The 15905-nt window shown below is 42.0% G+C and overlaps 1 protein-coding gene across 1 annotated transcript in view; it reads left to right on the top strand.

The window, feature by feature from the left end:
• The first annotated feature begins 3077 nt into the window (after positions 1-3077).
• The window catches only part of BRINP1 (BMP/retinoic acid inducible neural specific 1), a 137074-nt gene continuing 124246 nt past the window's right edge, over positions 3078-15905 (top strand). The window contains exon 1 of the mRNA XM_060101631.1: positions 3078-3295. Within this exon, the coding sequence (XP_059957614.1) occupies positions 3078-3295 (218 nt within the window). The remainder of the gene's footprint in view (positions 3296-15905) is intronic.

The following is a 15905-nucleotide window of genomic DNA, read 5'->3' on the forward strand; positions in this document are numbered from 1 at the left end:
GTGGATTATTGTGATTTTCTGAGCCAAAAGAGATGTATTCAGACTTCTTCCATGAAGTACTCATGTGTACTTGCTGAGATGTAGATTGTATCGTAGACCTTAACTACAAAGGAGGTTCAGACACAGCTACTGACCCGTCTTGGCCCACTGCCCGGCTGAGACAATGTGGCGGCATGAAAACCAGGAGCTGGAAGACAGGAGTCTAGCCCAGTCAGCCACTCAGGTCCTGATCTTATAGGAAGGAGTTGGATTAGAGCAGGATTTAACTTTTGCTCCACTGACATTTTGGGTCCAATAGTCTTTGTCGTGGGGGAAGGGGCCATCCCGTGCACTGTAGGATGTGCAGCAGCATCCCTGGCCTCTACCCACTAGATGCCAGTAGCATCCCCTCCATTGTGACAAGCAAAGATGTCCCTTAGGTGGCAAAATGGCTGCCAGAATGAAAGCACTGGATTCCATCTTTCAAATTTCAGCAAATTCTGGGACTCGGGGCTGAGGTCTTACTCTCGGGCACACAGACACACACACACATACGCTGCTGTTCCATGTCTAGCCTTGTTTCACTTTTGAAAGCTGCAGTGTTGCGAATCCTGTTTCCTTGCAAACAGTCTAACAGCCAGGCATTCTCTCCTAGGCTCCCACCCTGCACCCACTTACAGCAGAAGCCACGCAGAAGGGCTGGATGGGTGACACGCTGTGATTTCAGTGTGCTGTAGCTCCCCGCCGGGATCTCTGAACAATTGCCTCCACCCCCTGCTTGCCGCTCAGGTGGGCTCCGGCAGACAGTTTTGGCAGCTGGAGCTGTTATAGTTCTGCACTCCACATGTACGTCTTTGTTTTAGGCTCTGAACAAAACCTGAGGCCACAGCTTCTGCCAGCCCACTCCTCTGCTCACATGCCTTTTTCCTTTGCCCCTGACAGCTGGGGCCTGCAGTGCCAAGTAGATTTTTGTAGCTACTATAATAAAATGGTGCAGTCGGACCACGGAGAGAAATCGCCAATTGGGTCGGAAATTCACATCTCTTTTTTTTTTTTTTTGGCGGTACGCAGGCCTCTCACTGTTGTGGCCTCTCCCATTGCGGAGCACAGGCTCTGGATGCGCAGGCTCAGCGGCCATGGCTTACGGGCTCAGCCGCTCCGCGGCACGTGGGATCTTCCCGGACCGGGGCACGAACCCGTGTCCCCTGCATCGGCAGGCGGACTCTCAACCACTGTGCCACCAGGAAAGCCCTGTCTTTTTTTGATTTTCTCTCTTTCTTAGCTTGACTTTCTTCCCATTTTCAGCTGGAAGAGTAGACAAGTAAGGGATCATATTTCTTCATGTTTCTATGTGGTTTTCCACTCGACAAATTGCTTTTGTCCTTGCCATGCTTTTAAATGTTAGACGTAAAAATCTGAGATCTAGACAGAGGCCATGACTGTCCAGAGTCACACAGCCAGCAGTATATAGAAACAGTCTTTTAAAGATTCTTGCCAGTTAAAGACTCACAGCCCCATGAGCAAAATGGACACAAATAAGTACAGTAAAAGATAGTAAGTACTAACATACAGTTATATAAAGGAGCAGTGAGAGCTGAAAGAAAGGAACAACTAACAATTTTTGAGAGGAATAGAAAAAGGAAATGACCTTTGAGGACCTGACCTCAACCGGCTACTGAAGGATAACCAGGATTTGGTGGGGCAGTGGGGACTGTAGGAGCAAAGACGCCCCCAGCAGGGACTGGGTGGACATCATCAGCATCAAGATTTATCATTATCTGTATCCTCATCATCATTGATGCCATTTATTGAGCACTTCCTAAAAATGTCAGGTGCTTCATGGGACACTTGACATAAATGGTGTCATTTCATTCTCATGCTAGTTCTGCGTGTAGGTGCTATTGTTAACTACATTTTACAGACCAGGAAACTGAGGCCCAGAGAAGTGAAATCACTTGCCTGAAATAATACAGTTTATAATTGATGGAACCTGCATTCCCAGCTACTTTTCAATGTAGAGTAAGATAAGCTCTTCTAGACTAAGTGGGGTGGTGGACAGCACAGTGTTAAACTAGCAAGTAGAATGATGTTGTGATGATAAAAACAAAACTTGTAAATTTTCCAAGGAGCCCCCACTTAAGCTCTCCCTTAGTCTTAAGCATTTCTCCAACATGGCACCCCTGTGCTGTGCTACCACCGAAAAAAGAGGCGGGCAAGACCCCACTAGTTCCTTGGCTTTTAGTTCCCCTTCTGAGTACGAGAGAACCTCGAGGCTCAGAGTGACTGATGGGTGGATCCTCTAGTTACATTTCCTTGGGGTGAAGGAGACAGTCCACTAAGGGTTGTAGAAGTGCATTCAAATGAACTCCATAAACTCTCCATCTGTAAGGTATTCAACCTGGATAGTTGTGATCATGATGCATCCCAAGACTTTTTGTACTCACCTGATGATGCAAAAGCAAAGCCTGTGTTCAGTTGGTGCATGTCTGTGGGAGAGGAGGAGAGAAAGGGATTCTCGTTCACCGAGTCCCTGCTGTGAGATTCAGCTTCTTTGTGACGATAGCGGGTGTGATGGATACTGTAGTTCTATCTCCAAGTTCCTTCCTGGCTGTAGGAGACTCTGTTTCTGCATTCATTCATTTCACTCTTTCAGCACTTATGCCTTGAATACCTATGATGTGCCAGGTGCCAAGATACAGGCGCTTAAGCCCGTCCTCTGTTTTACGGATGAGGAAACTGCATCCCTAAGAGATTCAGCAGTTTGTACGTGTTCATGCATGTTTACAGAACATGTGAACAACAAAAGCAGGAATGCAAGCCCAGATGTCCATAGATGCCACGCTCTTAACCAGAAACTGCACTGATTTTTGTAAACCCTGACACACTCTACTGATACAAAGGATTATGATGATGTGTTAAGAGCATTTTAAAAAATTTTCCTTTGTCTCTCTCTCTCTTCCTTTTATTTTGCTTCACCCTCCCCCCTTTCCTCTCTCCCTCTTTTGTTTCCTCTTTCTTTCTCTCTCCTTTTTATTCTTTTCTTCATAGGACTCCACAGAATGGAGCAAGAATGAGAGGAAAAAGGCCGGCAGAAAAGCATGAACTGGAGGTTTGTTGAGCTCCTCTACTTCCTGTTTGTATGGGGCCGTATCTCAGTGCAGCCCTCCCACCAGGAACCAGCTGGGACAGACCAACATGTCTCCAAGGAATTTGATTGGCTTATTTCAGACAGGGGGCCTTTCCACCACTCCAGGAGCTACCTATCCTTTGTGGAAAGACACCGTCAAGGATTTACAACCAGATATAAAATATACAGGTAAGAGCTGGGCTAAGCTTGCCTTTGCTTTTCATTCACTGAGTGCTTTTGGGGGTCACACATTGGCATGGGCCTTGCTGTATAGAGGAGTGTCTGAGCCAAGGCTGTTATGTACTTTTTCATTATTAATTTATCTATTTATTTATTCATTTATCCATCTATTTAATTTGTTACATTGGGCAAGAGATTAGCAATGGTGAGTGAGAATAGCTAATATTTTTTGAGTTTTTACTACTGTGTGCTGGGCATGGTGCTTAGTACTTTGTACACTATCTCATTAAACCTTACAGTAACATCAGAGATAGCATCTATTTGTTTTCTCCACTTTATAGAAGGGGTAACTGGGCTTCTGCTAGGTGAAATAACTTGTCCAAAGTCACACAGTCTGTAAGTGGTGGGACTGGGCTTCTGCTAGGTGAAATAACTTGTCCAAAGTCACACAGTCTGTGAGTGGTGGGACCCTGGTTTATCTGCATCCATAGTCACAGACAGTATTTTTAGTCAGTTGCATCAGGTGTAGGCTGTGTTGTTTTGCAAACGCTAGTAATATAGCAAATATCCTACCCAGACATATTCACACATTTGGAAACAAGTAGGGACACTCAATGAATGCCTCTTTCTTGAGCAAGTCTGAACTGGTCTTTGGCCTTTTGGAATCCTACTCATCCCAAAAGGACTTAGCCCCAAATTCTTCCTCTTTGAGAGTCTAAGAAACCATCTTGGACTCTCCCCACTCCACCTGATCACCTTTCTTTGATATTTCCACAGCTCTCTACACTTACACCTCTTTAGTTGTCAACCATTTGGAGAAATACCATTCTTGTATTTCTCTTTCACCTTACTGGAAACTCTATGAGGCCAGGACTTATATATAATTCATTTCTGGATCCCCAGAGTGATTTTTGTTCTGCCTTGTACCATAAGGACACAAAAAATGCGGACTTAAATAAATTGGAGAATGCAAAAAACTCTCCAGAGCTCTCTCTAAGACAGCTTAAGCTTTGTCTTAAGGTCAAGGAACACTTCTGGGCCAATTGAAATAGGAGACGAGGAAGCATGGTGGAGGAAAAAATCCTAACCTGCAGCTAGGAAGCCGTGAATTCAGGTCTTACATCTTCTGTATATTTGACATGAAAATGCGCATATCTCCTTTGCACGTTGTGTGGCATTGTGGACTAGGGATGGATGATTCATGAATTTGCTACCAGCTGCAGATGCCTGTGATTCTGTGCTGAATAGTCAAATCCGAGTTTGAAAGTTGGCCCTTATACAAAAGAAAGTTTGCATCTGCTTCTGTGTTCATATTTCACCTATGCTTTTCCTTGGATTCCACTGCTAAAACGAAAGTTTGCAGTCATCCAACAAGCTGATTTCTAAGATCCTTTCTAGCTCTAAAATTAAATATAAGATTTAACCAAGGTCACATGGTTAATTAAATGATGGAGTTTAATCCAGAAGTCAGGCCCCTGGTCATCTAGTTATTCCTTCCTTCCTTTATTTAATCCTCAAATAATTATTAAGCACCAGCTAGAGGCCCAGCACTGTGTTTAAGGCAGATGACACAATGGCGAGTAAAACAAACATGGTCCTTGCTCTCATAGCAGTACATTAATTAAACACACACACACACACACACACACACACACACACACACAGTATAAGTGCTACAAAAGAGAAAGTGCAGGATAGGCGTAATTGGAAGATCATAAACATTGATTTGGGACCTATTGTGTGAAAGATTAGGTGGAGCTCCTGTTGTAATCTTCACCTGGACACACATGCAAATAGGTACCCAGAGATGTGTGTGCTCATCTAGGCCAGGTTCAGACCAGAGCAAAAGCCAACAAGGATGTGCTCTCCAGGACTGCTGTCAATTGACGTTTTCTCTTCACTACTTTGTTGAAACACTAAAGCATGTCCGCAGGTGATTCGAAGTGTGTCTTCCTGTGTGCTAACATGGACATAGCACATTAGAAACTTGACATTTGCATCATGAAAGAAAGGCTTTACTACCACCATGTGCCGTATTATCTGAGGCTACAGAGCCAGCCTTTCTGAAATGTCCTAGGCCTCAAGCTTTGGCCAGTCCCCCCAACCCTAGAATCCAGGCTAGAGCCCAGGGTGACCTGGGAGCTTCAGAAACTGGGAAGAAGTCTGCTCTCCTCACTTAAGTGGGTTAAGGCCATCTCTGTCCTCATTCATATGCAGGCAGAGGCTGGCTTCAGCTCATAGAGTCGTGGTGGGGAGTTTGTGCCACTGGCAATGATGAGAACCTTTCAAATTAAATCCCAGCAGAAGTCCTCTCTCCTGTTGCTTCCCATGCTGAGCAATAAACTGTGCACAAACAGTAGTCTGGGTGCACGATGTTCATGCTCTGTCACTCCTAAGTCTGAGCTGATGTGTGGAGGCTGGGGGAGTTTTCTGAACTTGAATCTGCCTGGGTACAGGGACAGCATCCTTGATCCTGGAGGCAGAGAACCAGGGTCCTGGCTCAATCTGCCCACCTCCCCGCTGTGTGATTTAGGCCAAGTAGTGGGACTTCTCTGAGCTCCTGTTTTCTCATCTGTGGAAGGGGAATGTTCGCTAAGATGGTCTCCAAGGTCCTTCCCTTCTCTGAAAGTCTATGATTCCATGAAATATTGTCATTTGGAAATACAGCATGCGACATCAGAGAGGACTCTGGACTTCCAGTCTGCAGACTCAGGTGTTTATTTTGGAGCTGCTTACTAGCTTCCTTATCCTGGGCAAATGTATTCATGCATCATTCACTCAAGCGTACATCCAGTGCTTTAGAATTTAACACCAATCATGTACTGTAAGCTGTGCTATGATTCGGTAATATAGAGATGACCAAAAGAAAACAACAAAGCTCGCACACATACACACACACACACCCCACACCCTGCAAGGTCCATCCCCTCTTTCACCAAGCTCAGAGGTGGGGTGGAAGATGGAGGGAAAAAAGAGTGAATAAGCAAACAATTATTCCGCAGAGAGGTATGAATAAGTAACCGCTCAGATACTCAATATTCTCTTCTCCAGAAAGGGACAGTGATGTCTGTCCTACCGACAAGGTCAAATGAGATTAACGTGGTGTGAGATGCTTTGTAAAATTTAAATTTTCTTTTATCTGGAAAATTTTTTTCATTAAGGTTCGAAATCATCATTCTAATAAAATCATTTAGTTTCACTTTCTGGTAAGCCCATACATATATTAGTCGTTAAATAGTCTGTGAGGGAAATACTAGTATTGTCCATATTACGAATGAGAAAACTCAGGCATCAAGAGGTGAAGGAGATTGTCCACATCACACGTCTGGGATGTGGCAGAGCTAGGAATAAAAGCAGGCCTCTGAGATTCCACAATGTGAGCCCTTAACTCTATGTTGTCATAACCCTCTCTTAGTTCTTAGTTACCTAGTGTATGACCAAATACCCAGAGACTTCCGCTGACCATGGACAAGTTGCAACCTCTCTGTGACTTAGTTTTCTCATCTGTAAAATGGAGATAATATTAAATGCCTTGTGTAGCTGTGGCAAGAAATAGTTTAGCTATCAGTCATGGAGAGCTTGGAATTTTGCAGGAGCTGTTCCCTCCTTGACCTCAGACAGCTGATGGTATTGCTAGAAATGATTTCTTTTCTTCTCGTGGTATTTTAAAAGTCAGTTTGGTCCAAAGGGTGTTTCCTGTGTTCCCGCTGCCTTTTTGTGTTTTATTTTTCTGTTTCTCTTTTCCTGACTTTGAGATTATCAGTAGTTGCCATAAATTTGGCAGTTATTTCAGAGGTGGATTTAAAAGGAGGATTGTGGTACCCTTTGTAAGCTTTGGTTTTGGAGAGTCAGGGCGGGGGGGCGGCGGTCACTGATAATGGTGGTCACTATGCCACAAGATGTGGTTTCATATTGAGTGGTTTTCCCTACTGGTTTCAGAGCAAGTGGTTTGTGGCTTATGGTGCACCTTCTTTTGAGCCTTAAATAAGTACCTAAAAGTTGAATGTAAATCAAATCTTGGTAAACCAGGTCTGATTGCCTAACCATCTTGCACATTTATCAGAGTTGCATAAATCTTTGTTCTAATCCACCATCTTGATGGTTCCTTCATGTGTTTCACAAAAATATCTTTTGTAGGTTTTGTGGCAGAGATACTTCGCTAAATGAATGGGGCTAGGTGGATGATTCTGCTGAAATGAATGAGATGTGGCCCTTGTCCAGAAATCATTCAGGAGTATATATTGCAAATGCTGGAAAGGGTGTGGAGAAAAGGGACCCCTCTTGCACTGTTGGGGCGAATGTAAATTGATGCAGCCACTATGGAGAACAGTATTGAGTTTCCTTAAAAAACTAAAAACAGAACTACCATATGACTCAGCAGTCCCACTACTGGGCATATACCCTGAGAAAACCATAATTCAAAAAGAGTCATGTACCGAAATGTTCATTGCAGCACTATTTACAATAGCCAGGACATGGAAGCAACCTAAGTGTCCATCGACAGATGAATGGATAAAGAAGACATGGCACATATATACAATGGAATATTACTCAGCCATGAAAAGAAACAAAATTAAGTTATTTGTAGTGAGGTGGATGGACCTAGAGTATGTCATACAGAGTGAAGTAAGTCAGAAAGAGAAAAACAAATACCATATGCTAACACATATATATGGAATACAAAAAAAATACAAAGGGTCTGAAGAACCTAGGGACAGGACAGGAATAAAGACACAGATGTAGAGAATGGACTTGAGGACACGGGGAGGGGGAAAGGTAAGCTGGGACGAAGTGAGAGAGTAGCATTGACATACATATACTACCAAATGTAAAATAGATAGCTAGTGGGAAGCAGCCGCATAGCACAGGGAGATCAGCTCAGTGCTTTGTGACCACCTAGAGGGGTGGGATAGAGAGGGTGGGAGGGAGACGCAAGAGGGAGGGGATATGGGGATATATGTATATGTATAACTGATTCACTTTGTTATACAGCGGCAACTAACACAACAATGTAAAGCAATATACTCCAATAAAGATGTTAAAAATAATTAATTTAAAAAAAGAGTGTATATTGGGTGCTTAGGTTTGTCAGATGCTGTGCACTGGGGAATTGATGATATATAAGGTAGACAGGTCCCTGCTTCGAGGAGCTTACAGACATGGGGTGGTGAGGGTGAAGTCCACCACTGCACTATTCAGGATGCTGTGGTTGAACTTGAAAGGAGACCCCCCCAACCTCTGGATTCCAGATAGAATCTTGATATCACATGGTGCAAGGGTTGTATTTCTATTAGTGTGGCTCAAATTTGTCTAAATCAGCATTTCTTAAAGTATCTCACATGGAGCTGGAGTTCAATGCAATGTTAAAAGGCATTTCTAGAAAAAAAAAATCCCGTAGTCAAATAATAATAGTAAAAACAGTAATAAGGATAAGTCAGTTGCTAAGGTTGAAAGATTACCAAGCGTCTAGCGTGGACACACAGTGTCTAAATTACTGCAGCAGATTGGTCCTTATAATAATCCTGTGCTTAGGTATTGTTATCATCACCATTTGCATAACTTGCCCAAGGAAAGAGAGCTACTTCATGGTAGAGTAGAATGTATCATAAACGAGCAGATTCCAGAGTCTGCATGTTTAACCATGCTATATTGCCTCCCAAATGACATACATATATTTGTTTGGAAAACCAAGCAAAGTTATACAGGCTTCCTTACCGCAGGGCTTTTCAAGGTCTTTCCTAGACTGTTTAACAATGTTTAAGCAAACCTCTTTGACCCTACAACCTCTTTTTCTCAGAGAGATCGGAATTCAGGTGAGCAGGCTTCAGGAGGCACTGGCTCTACCTGGCTTTGGCAGCTTGAGTTGCTTCTTTGGATGCCAGCCTGTGTCAAAGCCATCTGAAAAGACACCGCTTCCACTTGGGGAGCTGGCCCCTGGCTGAGGAAGCCACCCTACCTGTTGGGATTTTGCTTGGAACACTTTGATCTAAATCTACTTCCTGGTTTATAATTCAAAGAAATGGAATTAACAGCTTCAGTTTTCCTATCACCAGTAATAATCTTATCTTTTTTTCCTCCTCCTCATTTCTTAAATTTCTGCACTACTATTTCTTATTCCTAAATTTGGCATTTCACCCTGTGGGTATGGGGATGAAAACTTCAACAAAGGCCAGAGCCACAGTTACAGAGGAAGGTGAAACCTTGGTTTAATATGCAAAGAAGTGGCTGTACATCAGAATCACCTGCAAAGCTTTTAAAAAATTCCGATGCCTGGGTCCTTCCTCAGATATTTGGATTTGTAATTGGTCTAGGATAGACATGAGAACCACCAACCTAGGGGTGATTTTGCTTCCTAATGGGACATGTAGAAATGTCAGGGGGGCATTTTTGGTTGTCACAGTTGGTTGTGGGGAGGTGGTTTGCTACTGGCATCTGGTGGGTAGAAGCCAGGGATCAGGGATACAGCTGAACACCCTACAATGCAGAGACAGCCCTCTGCAGCAAAGAATTATCTGGCTCACAATGCCAGTATCATAGAGGTTGAGCACCTTTGCTCTAAAGCAAGGATTTTAGGAAAAAAGGAAAAGGGATGGTGGGAAGGATATTAGAAAAAATGGTTTTAGATTTTGGTCATCATGAGTTTGAGTTGGAATGAAGTATAGGTGCCAGTGCAGTGCTGGGTTCCCAAAAAAATCTGGCTGTAGACCAAAGGGGAAGGGATTTTCCATGTTTTTAGATATGCCCTCAGATCAGGGTGGCAGTTGATGCATTAAGGAAGGTGAATTGATTTTTGCTTCCTGCTGCAGAGAAGTAGCATTTAAGGGAAACTAGTTTTCTACCCCAGAAGTAACCAGCCTCCATTCCTCCAGGAGTTCTGGGAGATTTGGTGAGTTTCTCATCTGACTGTGGTATTCTATAGGAGGTAAGATGTTTAGGCACCCACTGTTAGGTTCAGATACACATAAAAAAACAGTCATAAAAAACCTGAGTCATAAAAAACCAGCTTGGGCAAAGTGCATTAAGGCATACTTTTTTTTTCTCTTTAAGTGGGCTCAAAAGAAGATGAGACGGGGACGGTGTCCCACGTTTGTCATTGTCAATTTCAGCCACTTAGAGGTTGGCATCACTAACCAACCTCTGAGAATCAATACCCTGTGCCCTTGCCCCTACCTTATCCCTCATTCAATTCAAATTTTGGATCAAGCTCTCCCTGAATAGAGAGGGATGGGGAGGGATAGTCAGCAAACATCTCCAGGGCCACTTGGCATCAATTCAGAGATAATCTTCTGTGTTGATTATTTAAAATTGATCTTCCACTTCTAAGCCCAATAGCTTTATTGCTACCAAATTGGTACCTTTGCAGTACTTTACCTCTCTGCTCCCATTCCATTACCAAACTGACTTCTGTTAGCTGCTAAGCTTAGTTTGCTGCAATCTCTGCAGAGCAATTGTTCAGCTTTAGTCAGGAGCCATGTCTGAAGATGGACTGGCTTTTGCACACCTCCCTCCAAAGGACAGACTGACACGGGGTCTTAAAACTGACATAATAAGATATGGTGATTGTTATGACTGGGGAAATTAGGAGGAGAATGAAGACAAGCCCTTGGAGCTTCAGACTCTATGCCCCAAATCTTGGCTAAGGAAGAAAGAAAGGGATCCAATCTGTGATCTGGAGCACGTGCCACTCATTCATTCATTTGAAAAATGTTTACTGATCTCCGAATTCCTACGGACCAGTCCCTACGACAATTCCCTGGAGATAGGGAGAGGAAAGACTGGATCCCTGACCTCAAGGAATTCAAAGTGTCTTGGGGAAAACTGACTGATGGGCAGATAACCACAATGCCATAGGCTCAGTTCGCTGATTGATCAATACGCTGGCTGGGTGCAGTGTTTGTGGTGGGAATGGGAACTACCCTTGGCATTGGGATCATGAATGTGGGGAACGATGGGGGGAAAAGACAAATCAAGGGAGGCATCCTAGAGGAAGGGGTATTTGACTCAGTCTTCAAGGAGGATTAGGATTGTTTTTTCTTTAGTTTTTATTTATAATTATTTATTTATTTTTACATCTTTATTGGAGTATAATTGCTTAACAATGGTGTGTTAGTTTCTGCTTTATAACAAACTGAATCAGTTATACATATATATCTGTTCCCATATCCCCTCCCTCTTGCGTCTCCCTCCCGCCCTCCCTATCCCACCCCTCCAGGCGGTCACAAAGCACTGAGCTGATCTCCCTGTGCTATGCGGCTGCTTCCCACTAGCTATCTACCTTACGTTTGGTAGTGTATATATGTCCATGCCTCTCTTTCAATTTGTCACAGCTTACCCTTCCCCCTCCCCATATCCTCAAGTCCATTCTCTAGTAGGTCTGTGTCTTTATTCCTGTCTTACCCCTAGGTTCTTTGTGACATTTTTTTTCTTCTTAAATTCCATATATATGTGTTAGCATACGGTATTTCTCTTTCTCTTTCTGACTTACTTCACTCTGTATGACAGACTCTAGGTCTATCCACCTCATTACAAATAGCTCAATTTCATTTCTTTTTATGGCTGAGTAATATTCCATTGTATATATGAGCCACATCTTCTTTATCCATTCATCTGATGATGGACACTTAGGTTGTTTCCATCTCTGGGCTATTGTAAATAGGGCTGCTATGAACATTTTGGTACATGACTCTTTTTGAATTATGGTTTTCTCAGGGTATATGCCCAGTAGTGGAATTGCTGGGTCATATGGTAGTTCTATTTTTAGTTTTTTAAGGAACCTCCATACTGTTCTCCATAGTGGCTGTACCAATTCACATTCCCACCAGCAGTGCAAGAGGGTTCCATTTTTTCCACACCCTCTCCAGCATTTATTGTTTCTAGATTTTTTGATGATGGCCATTCTGACTGGTGTGAGATGATATCTCATTGTAGTTTTGATTTGCATTTCTCTAATGATTAGTGATGTTGAGCATTCTTTCATGTGTTTGTTGGCAGTCTGTATATCTGCTGTGGAGAAATGTCTATTTAGGTCTTCTGCCCATTTTTGGATTGGGTTTTTTTTTTGTTATTGAGCTGCATGAGCTGCTTGTAAATTTTGGAGCTTAATCCTTTGTCAGTTGCTTCATTTGCAAATATTTCCTCCCATTCTGAGGGTTGTCTCTTGGTCTTGTTTATGGTTTCCTTTGCTGTGCAAAAGCTTGTGAGTTTCATTAGGTCCCATGTGTTTATTTTTGTCTTTACTTCCATTTCTCTAGGAGGTGGGTCAAAAAGGATCTTGCTGTGATTTATGTCATAGAGTGTTCTGGCTATATTTTCCTCTAAGAGTTTGATAGTTTCTGGCCTTACATTTAGGTCTTTAATCCATTCTGAGCTTATTTTTGTGTATGGTGTTAGGGAGTGATCTAATCTCATACTTTTACATGTCCCTGTCCAGTTTTCCCAGCACCACTTATTGAAGAGGCTGTCCTTTCTCCACTGTACATTCCTGCCTCCTTTATCAAAGATAAGGTGACCATATGTGTGTGGGTTTATCTCTGGGCTTTCTATCCTGTTCCATTGATCTATCTTTCTGTTTTTGTGCCAGTACCATACTGTCTTGATTACTGTAGCTTTGTAGTATAGTCTGAAGTCAGGGAGCCTGATTCCTCCAGCTCCACTTTTTGTTCTCAAGATTGCTTTGGCTATTTGGGGTCTTTTGTGTTTCCTACAAATTGTGAAATTTTTTCTTCTAGTTCTGTGAAAAATGCCAGTGGTAGTTTGGTAGAGATTGCATTGAATCTGTAGATTGCTTTGGGTAGTAGAGTCATTTTCACAATGTTGATTCTTCCAGTCCAAGAACATGGTATATCTCTCCATCTATTTGTATCATCTTTAATTTCTTTCATCAGTGTCTTATAATTTTCTGTATACAGGTCTTTTGTCTCCTTAGGTAGATTTATTCCTAGATATTTTATTCTTTTTGTTGCAATGGTAAATGGGAGTGTTTTCTTGATTTCACTTTCAGATTTTTCATCTTTAGTATTCAGGAATGCCAGAGATTTCTGTGCATTAGTTTTGTATCCTGCTACTTTACCAAATTCATTGATTAGCTCTAGTAGTTTTCTGGTAGCATCTTTAGGATTCTCTATGTATAGTATCATGTCATCTGCAAACAGTGACAGCTTTACTTCTTCTTTTCCGATTTGGATTCCTTTTATTTCCTTTTCTTCTCTGATGGTTGTGGCTAAAACTTCCAAAACTATGTTGAATAAGAGTGGTGAGAGTGGGCAACCTTGTCTTGTTCCTGATCTTAGTGGAAATGGTTTCAGTTTTTCACCATTGTGGATGATGTTGGCTGTGGGTTTGTCATATATGGCCTTTATTATGTTGAGGAAAGTTCCCTCTGTGCCTACTTTCTGCAGGGTTTTTATCATAAATGGGTGTTGAATTTTGTTGAAAGCTTTTTCTGCATCTATTGAGATGATCATATGGTTTTTCTCCTTCAATTTGTTAATATGGTGTATCACGTTGATTGATTTGCGTATATTGAAGAATCCTTGCATTCCTGGAATAAACCCCACTTGATCATCCTTTTAATGTGCTGTTGGATTCTGTTTGCTAGTATTTTGTTGAGGATTTTTGCATCTATGTTCATCAGTGATATTAGCCTGTAGTTTTCTTTCTCTGTGACATCCTTGTCTGGTTTTGGTATCAAGGTGATGGTGGCCTCATAGAATGAGTTTGGGTGTGTTCCTCCCTCTGCTATATTTTGGAAGAGTTTGAGAAGGATAGGTCTTAGCTCTTCTCTAAATGTTTGATAGAATTCGCCTGTGAAGCCATCTGGTCCTGGGCTTTTGTTGGAAGATTTTTATCACAGTTTCAATTTCAGTGCTTGTGATTGGTCTGTTCATATTTTCTATTTCTTCCTGATTCAGTCTTGGCAGGTTGTGCATTTCTAAGAATTTGTCCATTTCTACCAGGTTGTCCATTTTATTGGCATAGAGTTGCTTGTAGTAATCTCTCATGATCTTTTGTATTTCTGCAGTGTCAGTTGTTACTTCTCCTTTTTCATTTCTAATTCTATTGATTTGAGTCTTCTCCCTTTTTTTCTTGATGAGTGTGGCTAATGGTTTATCAATTTTGTTTATCTTCTCAAAGAACCAGCTTTTAGTTTTATTTATTTATTTTTTTAATTTTATTTTACAAATTAAATCAGTTATACATATACATATGTTCCCATATCCCCTCCCTTTTGCGTCTCCCTCCCACCCTCCCTATCCCACCCCTCCAGGCGGTCACAAAGAACCGAGCTGATCTCCCTGTGCTATGCGGCTGCTTCCCCCAACTATCTACCTTACGTTTGGTAGTGTATATATGTCCATGCCGCTCTTTCACTTTGTCACAGCTTACCCTTCCCCCTCCCCATATCCTCAAGTCCATGCTCTAGTAGGTCTGTGTCTTTATTCCTGTCTTACCCCTATGTTCTTCATGACATTTTTTTCTTAAATTCCATATATATGTGTCAGCATACAGTATTTGTCTTTCTCTTTCTGACTTACTTCACTCTGTATGACAGACTCTAGGTCCATCCACCTCATTACAAATAGCTCAATTTCATTTCTTTTTCTGGCTGAGTAATATTCCATTGTATATATGTGCCACATCTTCTTTATCCATTCATCTGTTGATGGACACTTAGGTTGCTTCCATGTCCTGGCTATTGTAAATAGAGCTGCAATGAACATTTTGGTACATGACTCTTTTTGAATTATGGTTTTCTCAGGGTATATGCCCAGTAGTGGGATTGCTGGGTCATATGGTAGTTCTATTTGTAGTTTTTTAAGGAACCTCCATACTGTTCTCCATAGTGGCTGTACCAATTCACATTCCCACCAGCAGTGCAAGAGGGTTCCCTTTTTTCCACACCCTCTCCAGCATTTATTGTTTCTAGATTTTTTGATGATGGCCATTCTGACTGGTGTGAGATGATATCTCATTGTAGTTTTGATTTGCATTTCTCTAATGAGTAAAGATGTTGAGCATCCTTTCATGTGTTTGTTGGCAGTCTGTATATCTTCTGTGGAGAAATGTCTATTTAGGTCTTCTGCCCATTTTTGGATTGGGTTGTTTGTTTTTTTGCTATTGAGCTGCATGAGCTGCTTATAAATTTTGGAGATTAATCCTTTGTCAGTTGCTTCATTTGCAAATATTTTCTCCCATTCTGAGGGTTGTCTTTTTGTCTTGTTTATGGTTTCCTTTGCTGTGCAAAAGCTTTGAAGTTTCATTAGGTCCCATGTGTTTATTTTTGTCTTTATTTCCATTTCTCTAGGAGGTGGGTCAAAAAGGATCTTGCTGTGATTTATGTCATAGAGTGTTCTGCCTATGTTTTCCTCTAGGAGTTTGATAGTGTCTGGCCTTACATTTAGGTCTTTAATCCATTTTGAGCTAATTTTTGTGTAAGGTGTTAGGGAGTGATCTAATCTCATACTTTTACATGTCCCTGTCCAGTTTTCCCAGCACCACTTATTGAAGAGACTGTCCTTTCTCCACTGTACATTCCTGCCTCCTTTATCAAAGATAAGGTGACCATATGTCCGTGGGTTTATCTCTGGGCTTTCTATCCTGTTCCATTGATCTATCTTTC

Source organism: Mesoplodon densirostris, chromosome 6 (genome assembly GCF_025265405.1).
Source record: "Mesoplodon densirostris isolate mMesDen1 chromosome 6, mMesDen1 primary haplotype, whole genome shotgun sequence".
In the NCBI taxonomy this organism is placed as follows: domain Eukaryota; kingdom Metazoa; phylum Chordata; class Mammalia; order Artiodactyla; family Ziphiidae; genus Mesoplodon; species Mesoplodon densirostris.